The 16163-nt window shown below is 47.4% G+C and overlaps 1 protein-coding gene across 2 annotated transcripts; it reads right to left on the reverse strand.

Moving 5' to 3' along the window:
• Positions 1-856: 856 nt before the first annotated feature.
• Positions 857-15978, reverse strand: LOC144075592 (protein TASOR-like). Of its 2 annotated transcripts, none has more exons than XM_077602814.1 (27): positions 15564-15978; positions 14853-14998; positions 14091-14183; positions 13506-13578; positions 13341-13432; positions 13141-13272; positions 12261-12391; positions 12165-12196; positions 11976-12081; positions 11799-11902; positions 11071-11186; positions 9597-9669; positions 9458-9532; positions 8869-9044; positions 8528-8752; positions 7690-7870; positions 7443-7553; positions 7068-7261; positions 6827-6992; positions 6141-6452; positions 4858-5666; positions 4590-4712; positions 3720-3879; positions 3369-3656; positions 1979-2122; positions 1602-1914; positions 857-1463 (listed from the first exon to the last, which is right to left on the reverse strand). In XM_077602814.1, exons 1-27 carry the CDS (start codon positions 15823-15825, stop codon positions 1145-1147), a joined length of 4956 nt encoding a protein of 1651 aa, XP_077458940.1. In that variant the 5' UTR covers positions 15826-15978; the 3' UTR covers positions 857-1144. The 2 variants fall into 2 exon arrangements, with proteins under 2 accessions (XP_077458940.1, XP_077458941.1); XM_077602815.1 differs by having other exon boundaries at positions 7068-7210; positions 15564-15977.
• Between the last annotated feature and the right edge of the window lie 185 nt (positions 15979-16163).

Genomic DNA, 16163 nt, shown 5'->3' on the forward strand with positions numbered 1-16163 from the left:
CCGTCAACCCCGGAACTGTGGGGCCGCGCACTAATCGGCTATTTTGAACATATAGAAACAACTATTGTATTGTATTCTATTGTATTCACATAAAAACAAAAATGTAAACTTTTTAAAAAAATGTTCATTTGTGTATATGATATAAAATATTTCTACAGGCTTAAATGATCACATTTCATTTTCTGAACTGCTTTTATCCTCATTAGGGTCGCAGCGGGGGGGGTGCTGGAGCCTAAGGCGGGGCACACCCTGAATCGGTGGCCAGCCAATCGCAGGGCATAAGGAGATAAAGGACAACTATGCACTCACATCCGGAGTAACCGGTGGAAACCCACGCAGAGAACATGCAAACTCCACACAGATGGATGTGACCTGGATTTGAACCCAGGACCCCAGATCTATGAGGCCGACACGCTAACCACTCAGCCGCCGGGCTGACCGTCTTAAATTATAATGCTGTAATTGCAAAACTATGCTGCTCCTGTTTTCTAGCCTTTGCTATTAATTGCTGATTTCATGCTATATTTCATAAAGTGGCTTCTCTGTGACTCTAGCACCACCCTGAGGTCATGTTTATAGAACTTTGTTTTGGTAGTTTAAAAAAAAAAATATAATTAGCAAAATTGTTTTTTTGGATAAGAAAACCATTTTACACTGAACTATTTAAACTTTGAGACCCAAAAATATGAATTTAAAGTACAGATGCTAACTTTGCTGATACATTGCAGGTTTTCTTCGGGGTTTTTGCAACACCCAAATATTATATTTTCTTTAAAAAAAAATTTAAAAAGCCACTTTGGTTAGGCGGACTTATACTGAGGACTAGTCCCAGAAATATCAGACTTGACAATGTAGCTGATTTCATATGTTTTATTACCAATTAAATGTAAAAAAAGGAAATAGGGTCATAAAAAAACATTTAATTTAAAATCAAGGTTGACAGTGTTTTTCAAGGTGTGGGGGGGGGGGGGGAAAACCCCAAATGTTTGCATAACATATAGCTTGCGGAAAGTCCATTCTAGACTGTTCTCTGGCAACCATTTGATTTTTTTTAGGCTTATGTCTGTGTCTGTGTGTGTGTGCGTGGGTGCGTGTGGGTAAAAAAAAGAATGGAAGAGAGCACCTCCAAAGTCCAGAGATTTTTCTACATCCCTTGGAAGCCTCCTCTTCGTCCTCGCCCTCTTCCCTGCCGCCATCCCCGGTAGCCGGCGCGCCAGGGATCCGCAAAGCCTCTGCCCGCGCTCTGTTGCCCCGCCCACGCGGGCTTTCGCTGCAGGTCTGAAGAAAAATAATAGCGTTCGGGCCGTTGCGGGTTGCGCCAAGTGTGGTTCTGATAGCGGTAACTGTGGTTGTCACCCCTCCGCCAAGGCGGATGTTGGCCCGAATTGGAGCCGGGTGGACTCTGGTGGGGGCGCTTCTTCGCCGTTTTCTTCGGCGACTTTTCCTTGTCCGATTCGGGGAGTCTGCGGAGAGATGCACATTGACCGGATGGATTTTTAGAGATTGCTTTGCATGTTTCATGTTGCTGGTTAAAACCTGATTCTGTAAAAAAAAAAATCTGATTCTGAAGCTGTAAAAAATGTGAGAAAAAAAAGATGGACCTGGCTGTCTCATCCACCACGAGAGGAGGAGGGGAAGTGTCCGAGAAGCTCTTATCTGGCGTGCTGGCAACAGAAGGCTCAGACTCCGCCTTTTCGGAACCGGCGTCTTTGGCGGGCTCCTCGTCGGCCGGCGGCGCCGGTTCGTCTTGTCCGTCGCCGTCGGGAGCCTTTTTCTTCTGCATCTCCGCTCTCAGGTGCGTGATGGCCATGTGCAGACGGCGGATGTCCTTGTCGGAGTGGAGGCTGTCGCAATCTTCCACGGAGGTCTCGGAATCCCCCCGGTCCACCGCGGCGTCCGGCTCCTTGTCGCCACCTGGAGACGGAGCGCTGGCGTCGCCGGGGAACGTGGGACGGGACGAGGTGGGGCCGTGACGCACCTTTCGGAGGCGGCTCCTCGACCGCGGTCGGCTCGCCGTTGCGGTCGTGGCGGCCCAGCAGCGCGTCGAAGTTGCGCATCATTTCGTCCAAGCTGGCCGAAATGATGCCACTCTTGGCGTAGCGCATAAACTCCATGCCGTGCACTGAGAAGAAAGAAAGACCAAAGAACACACCTTTGGAATGTGTTTACACCTCTATCAGCATTACGAGCATGAAAAGAGCCGCTCGTGTCGTCCATATTTTGGCCAGTCGATGACACCCAAATTTGGCTGACTTGCTCCATTGATTCCAAATGCCACAGTACAGTAATCCCTCGATTATCGCGACTTCACTTATCGCAAATTCTCTATTTTGCATTTTATTCTGCTATTAATTATTAATTTAAAAAAAATGAAGTTCATAAAAATGTGAAATCACTCCCCTGTCATCTGCTTGCTACTAGGACTCAGCACTGAAGAAAATGTATTATTCATTTGTTTTGTAAGTTCATAAAAATGTGAAAATCCACACTGAAACTCGTAAGCAGAAGCCACTCTTGACTCAGTATTGAAGAAAATTTAGTTTTTTTAATAGGGGTCACCCTACTTCACAATCTTTCACTACGTAGATTAACCACGATATTCGAGGGATTACTGTAGTACCCGGAATCGTGTCTTTATCGCCTCAATAGTTAGCAAATTGGATCCCCCTGCCCATTGTACAAAAGTAATGCAGGCAAGAATATTGAAAATCGTGTGCGGCCTTTTGGTCGCCGGACTTTTGGTCGCCCGGACTTTTGGTCGCCCGGACCCAAACAACGGGCGACCAAAAGACCGGCGACAAAACAAGGTAAAACAACATGGTCTACGCATCAATAAAAGCCAACAATGGCCCTGAGCAGTTTCATTGAGCGGACATGTGAGTGTATAAGAGTTTGTATGTACATGCGTTGTCCCTTTAAGAAGCTACGTCAGTCAGGGTCTTAACAAGTTCTCCAACAAAACACAATAAAAGTACGGGAAATTTGGAGCTTTTCTTTAGCCTAATAATTAATAGGGCATTAAGTATGACTAAATAATAATTCACAGTTTGTATTTAGGGAATTTGAGCAACAATTTAAATGGTAATTATCAATAACCTTCCGGGCGACCAAAAGACCGGCAACCAAACGACCGAGTACCATTGAAAATAGTAACAAAATTTGATCCGATATCGACGGTCATTCATTTATTATGAATTCTATGATGATAAATTAATATACGGAGGCCTAAAACTCAAAATCAATCGCCGGTGTAAGTTTGCTTCTGTTTACACTGGAGAGTTTTCGGTTGTAGCACTACTTTTTCCATTTGACATTATGCAGCAGGTCTGTTTAATGCCGGAATTTCCGTCAAGATCCCGAAAACGTACCTCTGAGGAAGACGGTGTGCCTGAAGCAGACGTGGTTGGCCTGGTGTTGGATCAGGCAGTCCAGGTCGGGCGACGGGTGAGCGTCGCCGTCGCAGTGGTGATGCGGCATGACCTCCACGATCTTCTGCTGGTGGCGCTTCAAAATGACGTTCAGCAGACCGGCAGCGTCTCTCCGGAAGCGGGCTTGACTTTTCAGTTTCTTCAGGGGTTTGCTGTGTACCTTCCACCGCCAAACGCTTTCCGGAGAGTTCCGCCGCTCCAGCAGCCCCAGCGCCGCGTCCAGTCCGGCTGCCAAAACAACGGAGCCGTCGGCGAGGCCGTCGCTGGCGGAAGAGGCGCGCGGCGTCCTACCCGCGGTCACCATGTCGGGGTTGAGGAGGTGGTCTTCGGAGAGGACGCAGCCGCCGCCGTTGAAAAGCCGGGTGTACGTATTGGACTTGAGCTCGTCTAGGGTGTTGATGCCCACGAAGCTCACCGACGGGTGTTGCTTGAGAGACATCAGACCTGGAATCTGGGAGAATTTTTTTTTTTTATTGGCTCCTTTCCCCCTCAATGACATTTGGATAATTTTGACTTTTTTTGGTTAGTTTTCAATGACATTTGGAGACTTGACATATTTTTGTTATTTTTCAATGACATTTTGATCAGCCGATAGAAAAAAAAAACCAGAGAATATTAGATTTTGATAAGGCATAGGTGCAGACAACTACATCCTATTGAAGGGTGGCACAGAAGTACCCCGCAAAGCCAGGCCCCCCAACTGAGATACGAGATTTGAACACATGGTAAGAACATACATACATTCATTATTTTTTTTAATTCCTTCATTTTCCGAAGGCCCAATGTCGTGGGTATAGATATATACAATGTCTTTACAGTAATCCCTCAAATATCACTTTTGCAGCATCACTAAGACCCTCCTAAGACCCAGATTCTTGCAAGACATGCATTTTTATTTTCTCTTTAATATTTATGCTAATTGGGACCTGATATAAAAACTAAGAATTATCTTTTTACATGATGTAGTTTCTGATAAAAATGATGTCCACATCATAAGTGGACGCCAGGCCCTTGTAGTCCAAAATTGAACACTGTAGTCTTGTGACAACCAAAAATGTGATGTCCACAAAAGTGGACGCCAAATCCTTGTGAAAATGTGAAAATCCACGCTTAAACTCGCAAACGGAGGCCGCTCCCCTGCAATTGCGTGCAACTGCTCACCTGGTGAAGGTGCTCTGATATGTCTTGGTTCCTGATGACGACCAGAAGTTGGCGATCTGAGACCTCTTGATTTAAAAAGGAAACGGGGTCCTGCGGCGTGTGGCCCTGCTGCTTTAGGTATTCCTGCGCCACACAATAAAGACGTTCACGCGTCGAGCGCTACGATGGCGGTATTTAACCCTTTAGGTCAATGTGAAATAATGGACACGGAGCAGAACATCAGTCAGGGAATATTTGGAAGTCCTCCGACTGGCGACGGCGTCGTTACCTGGACGTCCACGAGCAGCCGGTCGTCCGGCGTGACGGCGTGCGCGTAGAATTGGACCGAGGAAGTTTTCTGGACGTCCTTCATGATGTCGCACAGGTTGTCGAGGACCTCTGGGCGCAGCTGCCGGAGGACGGAGTTGATGGCTTCGGGCGGCGGGAGGGCGGGGGAATCCGGCTGGGACGTCGGGGGCGTGGCCTCAGAAACCCGTCCGCCGAGCGCCACTGCTTCGCCGCTTTCCGCGCCGCCCTCGTCCGTTCCGGTTCGGACGCTGGACACGAAGGTGCCGGCGAGCGCCGATCCGGGCTCGGCGGCGGCTCGGAGCGGGTTCGCGCCGCTTCTGGGGTCCCGGAGTGGAGCCGCCACGTCCGGCGAGGCGCCGCCCGAGGCGTCCCGGAGCGGGTCCGAGTTCCGCAGCACGCCGCCCAGGGCGTCCCGGAGCGAGCTGACGTAGCCCCGAACCAGCGGGGACGGGTGGTGCACGGACACGTACTGGGAAAAGCGCAAGGGCGACGACGGCTCGGCGAGACGGCGAGGGCTCGCTTCGGGTAGGCCGGCGAGGACGTTCTCCTCTTGCAGGATGAGACGCAAGTCAGCCGAGAAGCAGCCGAGGTGTCGGCCCAGGAGGCCGTGGAAGGGCGGCGGGGACAAAACGTCGCAGCCGTCGCTCTCCTCGGAAGACTGAGTCAAGTCCACGAAGTACGTGGCTTTGGCGGGAGCCGAGACGGACGCATCCCCATTCCTGTCTCCCGGGGTCTCCGCTTCTACCGTCGCGGGGGCTTTAGTCAATGGAACTGTAGCGGCAAGTTCAGCTGGAACGGGAGGACGGTAGTCATTAGTTCTGGGTGATCATCTCCTAATGCGTGTTTCATTATTTGGTGAAATATTTTGGGAAAATAAAAACAAATGAAACATTCAATCATAAAATACACATTTTTATACTTGGGATTTTTTCCACTCATATTCTACCACTTTTAGTTCCTATTCTTAGACCAAATTCAGAAACAATCCTTTAAATAAAAACCACAATGTATGAAGTAGTGCTGCAACCTAAACCAATCCAGTGTATGCTCAAATTGTATAGAGATCAGAATTTGCTATCCAATTATCTAATGTGTGGCTTTGACCTGTCATATATTAAGTGAGCACAAGGATGGGAAAACTATTCCACAAAGGACCGTAGTGGGTGGGGGTTTTCGTTCTAACCATTAAAACCAGGCCCCCAATCCGATTGCTTTGAACTTAAAAAGGCAGAAGGAAAACGATTGCAAAGCACTGCGACAAACCTGCAAGTGTGGAGACGGGCGGTGATGGACGGGACGGGCACCCGGTGGGTTGAGGGGGGCCGTCGGGAGAAGGCGGGACATTGGGGACGTCCTGGCGCGAGACACGACGGAACTCCAAGGAAGGGTGCCGCTTGGGTGGGGAGGGGGGCCAGGGCGCGGGTGACGGAGGGGGGCTCGGGGAGGGGCAGAGCGCGGGCGACGGCGGGGGGCTCGGGGAGGCGCCGGGCTCCGGGGTCGACGGAAGCAGACGATAGCAACGAGGATCCCGGGGGATCTCGCGGTCCTTCTGCGACTTGCGCTCCAGACGAAGACCTGCACACACACATGCGTCCCAATTAAGTGGTATCGGCCAAAAAAAATATGCAAAAATAACCAAAAGTCACATAGTAGATGGTGAATTAGGACCAACTAAAATGTTTTTCTATCGTAATATCCCGTTTTTGGTGTTTTTTCAGAGGGTGGGAACGAATTAATTTGTATTGAGTTCATTTCTATGGGAAAAGTTGATTTGAGATACGAGTAAATCGACATACGACCTCGGTCCCGGAACGCATTTAGCTCGGATCTCAAGGCATTACTGTAGTCCAAATAATATGAACAAGACATTGTCCGGGTCTTGGGACCTATTTACCACCATAAACTAGGTATTTCTGTTCCGTTTGGGCGTCAAAGCTAACTTAGCTCACCCGTGATTGGAATGAGCCTCCACGGGATGTCCCCAGACGCCACGTCGTCATTGTCGTCGCCGGCACCGTACGCTCGCTTGCCCAGGGTTCCTCGCGGATCAAGGTGGTAGCTCTCCCCGCTGGGACTGAAGCCCTCCAGGCTGCTGACGCTTCCCGCCGTCTGCTCCTGCCGAAGGACGCGTGGGATTTAAAGGGGGCGGAGCCCAGGCCGGGCTAAAAGAGAGGGGCTCCGGTGGCGCACCTCCAGCTCGTCCTGCTTCCTCAGGTCGATGTCGCGGTTGGCGGGCAGGCCCATTTTGGCGGCCAGGCGGTCGAAGGGGCCGTCGTTGGGACCGTCACCGCTATGTCTTCTGGGCACCGCCGCTTGGGCTGCCTGTTTGAGACCTGGCGCAAGGGGACGGGATTTCACGTCAATCCGGGGCGACGGCAGCAAAACTATTGACTAAAATGGATCGGAAAATAAAAATCCGAATAATAAAAAAAAAAAGTCTTAACAGCAAAAAATTTTAGGAAAAAACTGATCTAAAACAATTGGTTGGCTGAAAACCAGTTTTTCCTCATCTAAATGAATGGATTAGACGTCTATTGCCGTCAATGGCAGAGGAAGAGCACTCACCCATCAGCTGTTTTCGAAGCCTGTCGGCGAGCTCCGATCCGTCTTCGCGCACAGACGTAGCCGGAAGACCCAACGACTGAATAGCGGCGGCGAGCGAGCCGGGCGGGGCCGCTGCGAGGGAAAATCAAATAAAAGTTTAGGCCCACACACAAAACACAATTCCGATTTTTCTCAAAATATTCTGACTTTATGATCTATTTTTGTTTTTGTAGGACTTAAGAGAGCAAGACGGACGACGAGGCTTGACCTGGAAGTCGGTCCCCCTCCGGCGGATGGTACGATTCCTTCAGGTACTTGAGGGCCTGCTCGGCCACCTTCTGCTCCAATCCGCGCTTTCTGCCGGCTGGGTTTTTGTGGGCCTCCTCGCGCCTGACCTGGTCTTCGGCGTTCCTCTTGCAGGTGCTCACCATCTCCATCAGCTGCTGGATCTGAACACAGTAGGAAGGCACTTTTGCTGACTCATCATGACAATTAACAACAAACTCAACGCAAAAAAAGAAAAAAAAATAATCCTATCAAAGACACGTAGACATCTGCAGGGGAAAGTCTCTATGACAACGATATTTTTATAACTCACACAAACTGGTGCAATAAAAACAAGCAATTGCAAAGCGACTTTGTCAGTTTATCTTACAGTAAATTTTCCCTTCATTTTTTTTGAATTACAATTACACAAAATAAACCGCATTCATTTTCAGTTATTAATCTTATTTTTTTTTCTATTATACTTTTTCTGTTATTTATTGTCTATTATTATTATTTCTATGATTTCCCTCTCCTGTCTTTTTCTGTTTTTTGTTGTTTCTTTTTGCATTTTGGGGGGTTTGGGGTGTTTGTTTTTTTTTGCAAAATGCAAAACGTATTTACAACACGATATTGCGTTTCGAAATCAACCTTTACGTTAAAATGGCAAGGCAAAAACGAAAAACTTCACACACTGAAAATTGCTGGGGGAAAAAACTGCTTGATTTTTGAAGTTCTGATACAAAATGCCTAGTTAGTTGTTTAGTAAAAACTGGCGTCGTAAGGAATGGAAAATTTGTCGTATTTGGCATAGTGGTGGATCACGAACCAACGACTCTTACCTTGCGCGTGTTGCCGGCGGCCCCGTCCGGTTCTCTTTTCGTCTCCCGGTGCTCGCAATGCAGCTCCACCATCTTCCTGGCGTGGGACGCCGACAGTTGGTAGTGTGCCGGATGGTGAAAATACGTGCGCAGGAAGCCTTCCGTGTCCAGCCGGCGGCGCTTGACAGAGGGCTCGGCCGTCTCGTCCGCTTTGACGTCGTACTCGGCCATTTTGTGCTTTTGCACCTGCGGGGGATTGGACAGGGTTTGTGAGGAGGACACACTCTTTGCAGTGAATCCGATTGGCAACGTTTTTTTCTTTTCCGATTTTCCCTTAAGCGTCACGGCCGCCCTGGGCTCACCTTGCCGTCCTTCTGGCCGACCAGGTACTCTTGCGCTTGGAGCTCCACGCCGGTGGCCAGCTCCAACGCGGGATTGGCGTGGCTCTTGAGGAGGGCGTGGTGAAGCGCCGGGAGGAAGTACTTGAGCCCTGCCATGGCGCCCCCGACCGTGCAGGCGGAGGAGCTGTAGCTGGATGCTAGGCGCAAAAAAATGAAGCAGATCTGCTTGTACATGGACGCTCGCTCAAACACAACAATTGCTTTCGTCTTATTTCGGCAATTAAGGGTGCTGATGCTAACAAATTTGCCATTCGCTGGGACTGGGAGGAGCTTGCAAGGAATTGATGAAAATAAAACAGGGAGAGCCAAAGTTTGCGGCAAAGGATACATTGCAAGGAGGCCAGGTGGCATGTGTGCTTGGTGGCCATCTTGGGACAGAAGACTTCTCTCACAAACAAACACTAAGCGATTTACTCAACTAGAACGCTGCCACAATTTAGATCGTTCATATTTGTAAACATTCCATTTGCCGATTGGAGTTGGGGACGCGCCATAGGGCGGAATTCACGGTGATGTCACAATTTCATGATTCTGACAAGTTGTTACTCACTGCATTTGTCCACTTGTCTGCTTTCGGGGAAGACGAACAGAGCCTGGAGACACCTCTTCCAATCCGTCCCCCTGTCTGAAAACATCGGATATTCCTTTAAGTCTTTGCCTGTCGGCGCGAGACGTCAAATAGTAATTACCCGGGGGCGTGGCCATCTGAGCACTAGACAGCAGGAAGACAAAGCCTCGCTCACTCAGCATACTCACCAAAACCTGCACGGACATAAAAAAAATTACATACATATATATTTATATAAATATATTAATTTTCCTACCCGCTTATCCTCACAAGGGTCGCTAACTACGGGCACCAGTTGGGGGTAACCCTGAATCAGTGGCCAGCCAATCGCAGGACACCAGGAGACCAACAACCAATCACACTCATAGCGATGGACAATTTAGCATACAAGTAGTCTAGCATGCATGTTTTTGGGATGGGGGAGGAAACCGGAGTATCCGGAAAAAACCCACCAGTGGCGGTCCGTGCATTTTCTCGTAGCGCCTTCAACGAATCAATCCAACCCTCAAAAACTATTTTATGGCTATAAAACCTCTACTGTAGCTACAGCTGTGACACATAAAAAATCATCGATAATAACCTCATACAATTGAAATATTATTTAGGAATATAGCCATATTTTACTCACCAAAAATCCTTTTTACCTGTACACAATATCCATCCTCCTTTCTTTCCTCCTTCTTTTTTATCGCCATCGAAGCTAATGCTGAAAGTCGAGAATGTCCTGTCATATTTCTGGCATACGTTTTTATTCGATTTAGTGCTGAAAATGTTCGTTCCCGGTTGCGACAGGCTTGCTTGCTTTGGAGGTGTCCGACCTTTCTGAATGATGTCCAGCTTTTTTTTCTTGAAAAGTCTGTCTTGAAAATGGCTTTGCCAGCAAATCTGCAACCAAATCCATTTGTTTTCCTCCGTCGGCCATTGTGGGTTGAGTTTGCTCGCTCTGGCTTTGGCCCGCCTACTCTATCACTAGCCAATCATAGTTGGTAAAAGCGATGACGTATCCCTACGCCTGCGAGAAGGCCTGGTGTCACCAAATCAAATTCTGATTGGTTAAAGCAACAGTCTTATTGACGCTTGTTTACTGCAGCAGAGCCTGCAGAACTGATTGTGAAGGCCTTGAGGCAGATTTCTGACCCTGGCAACAAATAATGACTGAAATGTGATTGGTTAAATGCTTCAATATGAAAACACACATCTGAAAGCAGTGCAGCCAGGGGGAAAGCAATGAAAGGAAGCTAACAGACAATTTGGAATATTTAATAAGTATTCATGGACAAAATATAATATATGATTCAGATATTTCTTAGGCCAGCAGAGGAGGCCTTGAAGGCCCTGACGGCCCGCCACTGAAACCCACGCATGCCCGGGGAGAACATGCAAACTCCACAGTCTGGACCCACCCGAAATCGAACCCTCAACCTTAGAGCTGTGAGGCAGACTATTTTTTTAGCCAAATTTGATTGCCAAATGTGCTTTTTTTCCATGACAAATGACATGAAGTGCTGTTATTTTCATTTCTTTGACCTGCTCACCATGGGATACTATTTTTCAGGTGAAAAGAGCTGATGTGGTTGGTGAAATTGCGCACTCACCAATCTCTTCTCCTCCAACTGGTGAAGCAGGCTGCTGAAATTGGAATGGCTGGCGCCATTCAGGCGACTGGTGTTCACCACCTCCAGGAGGCTGCAGTGAAGGCCGTACGTTAGAACTGCACAAAAGACAGATGTTTCGGTGACACAAATGTCAGCCTAAGTTCGACATAAATCTAAATTTAAAAAATATATGCGAGAAATGACCATTTTACAATATACAATATTGTTTTTTACTTTTGAAAAATGCCAAAAAGAGATTTATATTTGAATGTTAATTGAAACATTTATGGGGGTGTTGGTCAAATTAGGAAAAATGTGAAAAGGAAAATATTTTTGTCGTCTTATTCAAGTGATAGAAAAAAAGAAATTTGAAATATTGACAACAATGTCATTTTGATACATTACAATGATAATACTAAAGATGCAAATTAGCCCTCGGTTACAATCTTACATATTTTTATATATGTTCATTAACATGGATATGAATATGTTCATTAATATGTGTTGACCCAAATTAAAGAAATCAAACTCACATAATCTACAGACATAAAAGAACATTTCCTGATTTCTTTTTCATTTTTAAATTGAAAAATAACATTTTTTTTTCTTTCATTATTATTATAATTTTTTTTATCTCTATAAAAAGAAAACAATGACTATTTAAAGGCTCCAAAGCAGTCGCTTGTACAATTTTCCAAATCTCCGGTGGAACGGCGCCCCCATTTCACCTTCCCTGCCGCCACCGTAGACGTTGTAAGAGAAGAGCTTTGGCGAGAACAGTTGGACCAACTCGTCCAGCTTGGCCAGGCGTCCCATTTCCAGCCGCTCGGGCCTGAAAGGATAGTGGACAAAATGGCCGACCGCCGAAATCAACGTCTGAAAGCGTCGACCCAAATGCGACTTACAGTTTGTGCGGGAGGAAGGGCCGCGAGGACGAGCGCAGGGAGAAGGGGAACACGCTGACATCTTTGTGCAGCAGCTCGCCGCTCCAAACAGTGAACTGGCCCGGCTCTGCGCGCCAAGAATCCGACGGTGAGCGTTTTGTAGCGCGAACGCCGGACCACGGAGAGTGAAAAACAACAACAACAACTCACCTTTGCTGGCTTCCGCCGGTTTACTGTTTTGCCTACGCCGCAAACAGAGTCAGTCAACTGAAAATTATCTTAGAAAAAAAGGGCTTGCACCATTACCTGACGGGAGCCAGCGGCATGCTGGGAAGAAGCGAGTCTTTGCCTTTGTAGTGGAAGGAGACCACGGCGTAGGGGCACACCTGGCGGGGGCGCTGTCTCAACTCGTCGAAGGTGTATTCGTAAAAGTAATGCTGCAATTGTTTTCCCCAAGTTAGACAAATAAAGGCATTAAATACACAAAACATTTCATTAAAACCGTTGGATTTTCCAGACATCTCGGCTCTTAATAGCGCGACAAAATTTGGCAAGCAGCTTCATCACACATCAAAAACTTTCTGGGGGCTTATAGATGACCACGGCTCCATCTGATGCTACGTCACTACGTACAAAAGATTTCAAAATGGTGGATATCCACCGTTTCCGGTGACAAGAGACGCTGCGCTAGCACTGATTAGCCCTCTTCAACCAACACTCGAAAAACCATGGCCTGAAGCTCGATCCCGTTACAGAAGAACACGTTAAGGTTAGCCATGTTTTTATTTATTATATTTTTTTAAACGCCTGACCACAAAGCTGATTGTCATTAGCCCTGAGTTAATCAAATCGCAAGGTAAAGTGTATTTTTTTCATTCTTCGTAAATGCAGTGACTTTTTTAAGTGTTGCTGCTTCTTCAACTTAGTCCACTTAGCTCAGGGGTGCTCAATACGTCGATCGCTAAGGTACTATTCGTAGATCGTATGACAGTAAGATTTGATCAAGTAAAAAATAAACAGCCTACACTATTTTGGGTCCTGCTGCATGAGGTATATCATCAGCATATACATAACTGCTGAGCTTTGTCAGGGGCTCGGGAAAAAAAATGGTAGATCGCGCAACGTTGGCTCCTTGAAAAGTAGATCTTTGAGCAAAAAAAGTTTGAGTACCCCTGACTTATCTCACCTGGGTGTGCTCGAAGGCCCGAAAGCAGTTGACGGACGTGACCTTGCTGACGTTCTTGGAGAGGTGGCTGTCGAAGCGAGGCGTGGGGTCCAGGGCGTTCTTCAGGTTCTCGTAAATGCTCTTCACTTTACCCTAGAAAAGCAAACAGACACCAAAATAGATCGGACGTCTACCGCCGCCAACGGCCCGGGACGGCTCACCTTCATGACTTTGAAGATGACGATCTGGCCCGAAGCTCCGTGGTAAAACGGCTGAACACGAATGAGGTCGGAATACCTGGACAAATACACCCCTGTGGAGGAAAGAGAAGCGACAAAGTCATATTTGGACCCCGTTGCACCGAGAAAAAAACGTGTCTGGCCTACCTTTATTAGGGTCTCCCAGCGCCGAGTGCCAGTTTTGTCCCACGATGAGGCCTTTTTCGCACACCCACGGCACCTGCAACACGTGTCACGCAAGGCAAAGCGGCTTTTTTCAGCTCAGAAGCCACTCCTATTTCTGGGGTGGGAACAACGTGCTGCAATTGGCCCGAAAATGTGATCAAACATCAAGCACGGCTGCGTAAAATATAGCCATTTTGAGTACCGCATTTTCCGGCCTATAAGTCCTACTTTTCTTTTCTTATAGTTTGGCTGGGACTTGGACTTGTACATGGTTTTTAGGCTACAGTTATGAAAAAAAATAGTCAATATTTTAAATGAACATGTGCCTATTTTGACTCTTGTTCCATATTTTATGACTTGAACGTGTAATATTTGTTTTTGGTTTCTATTCTAAAAACTGCAATTGAAACTCCAGCGCAACTTATATACACATTACGTATCTTACGGACTATAAGTCAAACTATTTTTCATAGTTTGTCTGGACTTGCGATTTACACTCAAGCGCAACAGATCAGGACTGAGCGCAATATGGCGCCCGCCACACGGGGGAAATATTCTACAGCCCACCTTGTCTTCATCAGTCATCAAGAAGCAGTAAGTCTCCTCCAGCTCCTTCTCCGCCCTGCCCTCTGCCTTCATCTCCCTCCTCTTCTCCACAAACTGACACACACACACACAAACGCCAAACAACTTTTACAATAACATTCATCATTCAACATATCCAACATATTTTTACGCCAGGTGAACCAGAAGTGGTCCAGGGTGCGCGAACTTCCATTTTTGGCCACGTAAATGTCGGTACACGGTCGATTGGTCGCCGGTCCTTTGGTCGCCGGTCTTTTGGTCGCCCGGAAGGTAAGTGATAATTACCATTTAAATCGTTGCTCAAATTCCCTAAATACAAACTGCAAATCACTATTTAGTCATACTTAATGCCCTAGTAATTATTAGGCTAAAGAAAAGCTCCAAATTTCCCGGACTTTTATTGTTTTTTTGTTGGAGAACTTGTTAAGACCCTGACTGACGTAGCTTCTTAAAGGGACAACGCATGTACATACAAACTCTTATACACTCACACGTCGGCTCAGTGAAACTGCTCATGCCCATTGTTGGCTTTTATTGATGCGTAGACCGTGTTGTTTTACCTTGTTTTGTTGCCAGTCTTTTGGTCGCCGGTCTTTTGGTCGCCGGTCTTTTGGTCGCCGGTTGTTGCGGTCGGGGCGACCAAAAGACCGGCGACCAATCGACCGCACACGGTAAAGGTCGGCGTGAACACAGAAGAGTTTTTGGCGGCGCCTGAATGGCGGGTGAAAGCGAGGCAATAAATACCTCTTTCTCCAGCAGCTCACTGTGGACCAGTCGTGGGCAGCTGTAGGTGAACCACCCGGCCGAGGACGTGTCCACGTAGCCAGCCGTCAAAATGTTCATCAAGTCTTCGTGCTCCCGCGACTCGGTGGAAATAGGCTTCAATAAAGCTACAAAAAAAAATTGAGCCAGAATTTAACCCATAAATCTACGATGAATGGTCCAACGAGATGGCATGAGGGTAAACCTGAAAATGGGTCAATTTCACAATTTGTGAACAAACTAGTTAACAAAATGGAACCCGTTTTTTTTACTTGAAAGAGCAAAAACTACATTGACATCGTATATACTCAGAAACACGCCGTCTTCTCCGTTAGAATTGTATTCTGGCTCGGGTGGTGAAAAACCGTTCATGGTTTTGTTGAAGGGGAAACATGCTAATGATATTAGCATCAATGCTAGCACGCTTTAGGAGTAATTTCACAGACGGATGCGGCACGCCTACCAGATCCGAGCACTGACAAAATAAGTTTAAAAAATAATAATAATTCAACTTTTTTCAAGGCTGTTATAAACAGTCTTTGCTTCAGCCCAATTCAGGAATTCATTCATTTTAAATTGACTTTAAAGAAGCTTTATATAAGCACCAGTTATCAAAGTAATAAAGGATGTGGAACTCCCACTGATCCTGCAAAACGCCGAATTCATCTGGCTGGTCTTTTAAAAAGAACCCACCTTTTTTCTCTTTGGACTTCCTCGGAATGTGGAATTTTGCGGGCTCCTTGGGCATGTGCCTTTGGTGGACCCCCAAAGACGAACTCCTGGCACCGGAGCCGTCTCCTGGAAACTCCAGCCTTGTGGGAAGCGCCTCTCCCAATGTGGGAAGGAGCGCTTTGGAGCACTCGCCATCTTGCAAGCTATCACTAGCTTGAGCGTCGTCCGACGACCTCCTCCTAGGCGTCGGGCAGGAAAACCTGCGCGCCACGCCAAAGTCCATCGTTCCGCTCGGTAGTCCTCGCTTCGTCGGCCGCCCACGCCGCCGCTGTGACCCCTTTTCTCGCCAGGAAGCGAGTTAACTCCTCGGCGCCATGGTAGCAAACACAACAGTGGCCATGTTTTGCCAAGCGCATCTTCTTCGTTTAGCTTTTGGCGCGGCCTGTGGGTGGAGGGAGGGAGGGAGAGTCTGCTGCCACCAATTGACTGGATCTTGCAACTACAACATCATCGTTTGTAACGGGTCCACTTCGCTGAACGGATATCAGGAAATTGGGGTCAAAAATAACATAATTTTAAGAGAAATTTTGGGTCTGTTCTGGCTACAGGAGCAGGCACAGA

Source organism: Stigmatopora argus, chromosome 6 (assembly GCF_051989625.1).
Source record: "Stigmatopora argus isolate UIUO_Sarg chromosome 6, RoL_Sarg_1.0, whole genome shotgun sequence".
Taxonomy (NCBI): Eukaryota; Metazoa; Chordata; class Actinopteri; order Syngnathiformes; family Syngnathidae; genus Stigmatopora; species Stigmatopora argus.

Bases quoted from the DNA above. Each gene is read 5' to 3' on its own strand.
- LOC144075592 (XM_077602814.1), bottom strand. From the start codon at position 15,825: ATGGACTTTGGCGTGGCGCGCAGGTTTTCCTGCCCGACGCCTAGGAGG. The intron at 7,871-8,527 runs GTAAGAGTCGTT...TACTGTGTTCAG, and splicing joins CCGCCGGCAACACGCGCAAG to ATCCAGCAGCTGATGGAGAT. The intron at 1,915-1,978 runs GTGCGTCACGGC...CTCCGTCTCCAG, and splicing joins CGAGGAGCCGCCTCCGAAAG to GTGGCGACAAGGAGCCGGAC.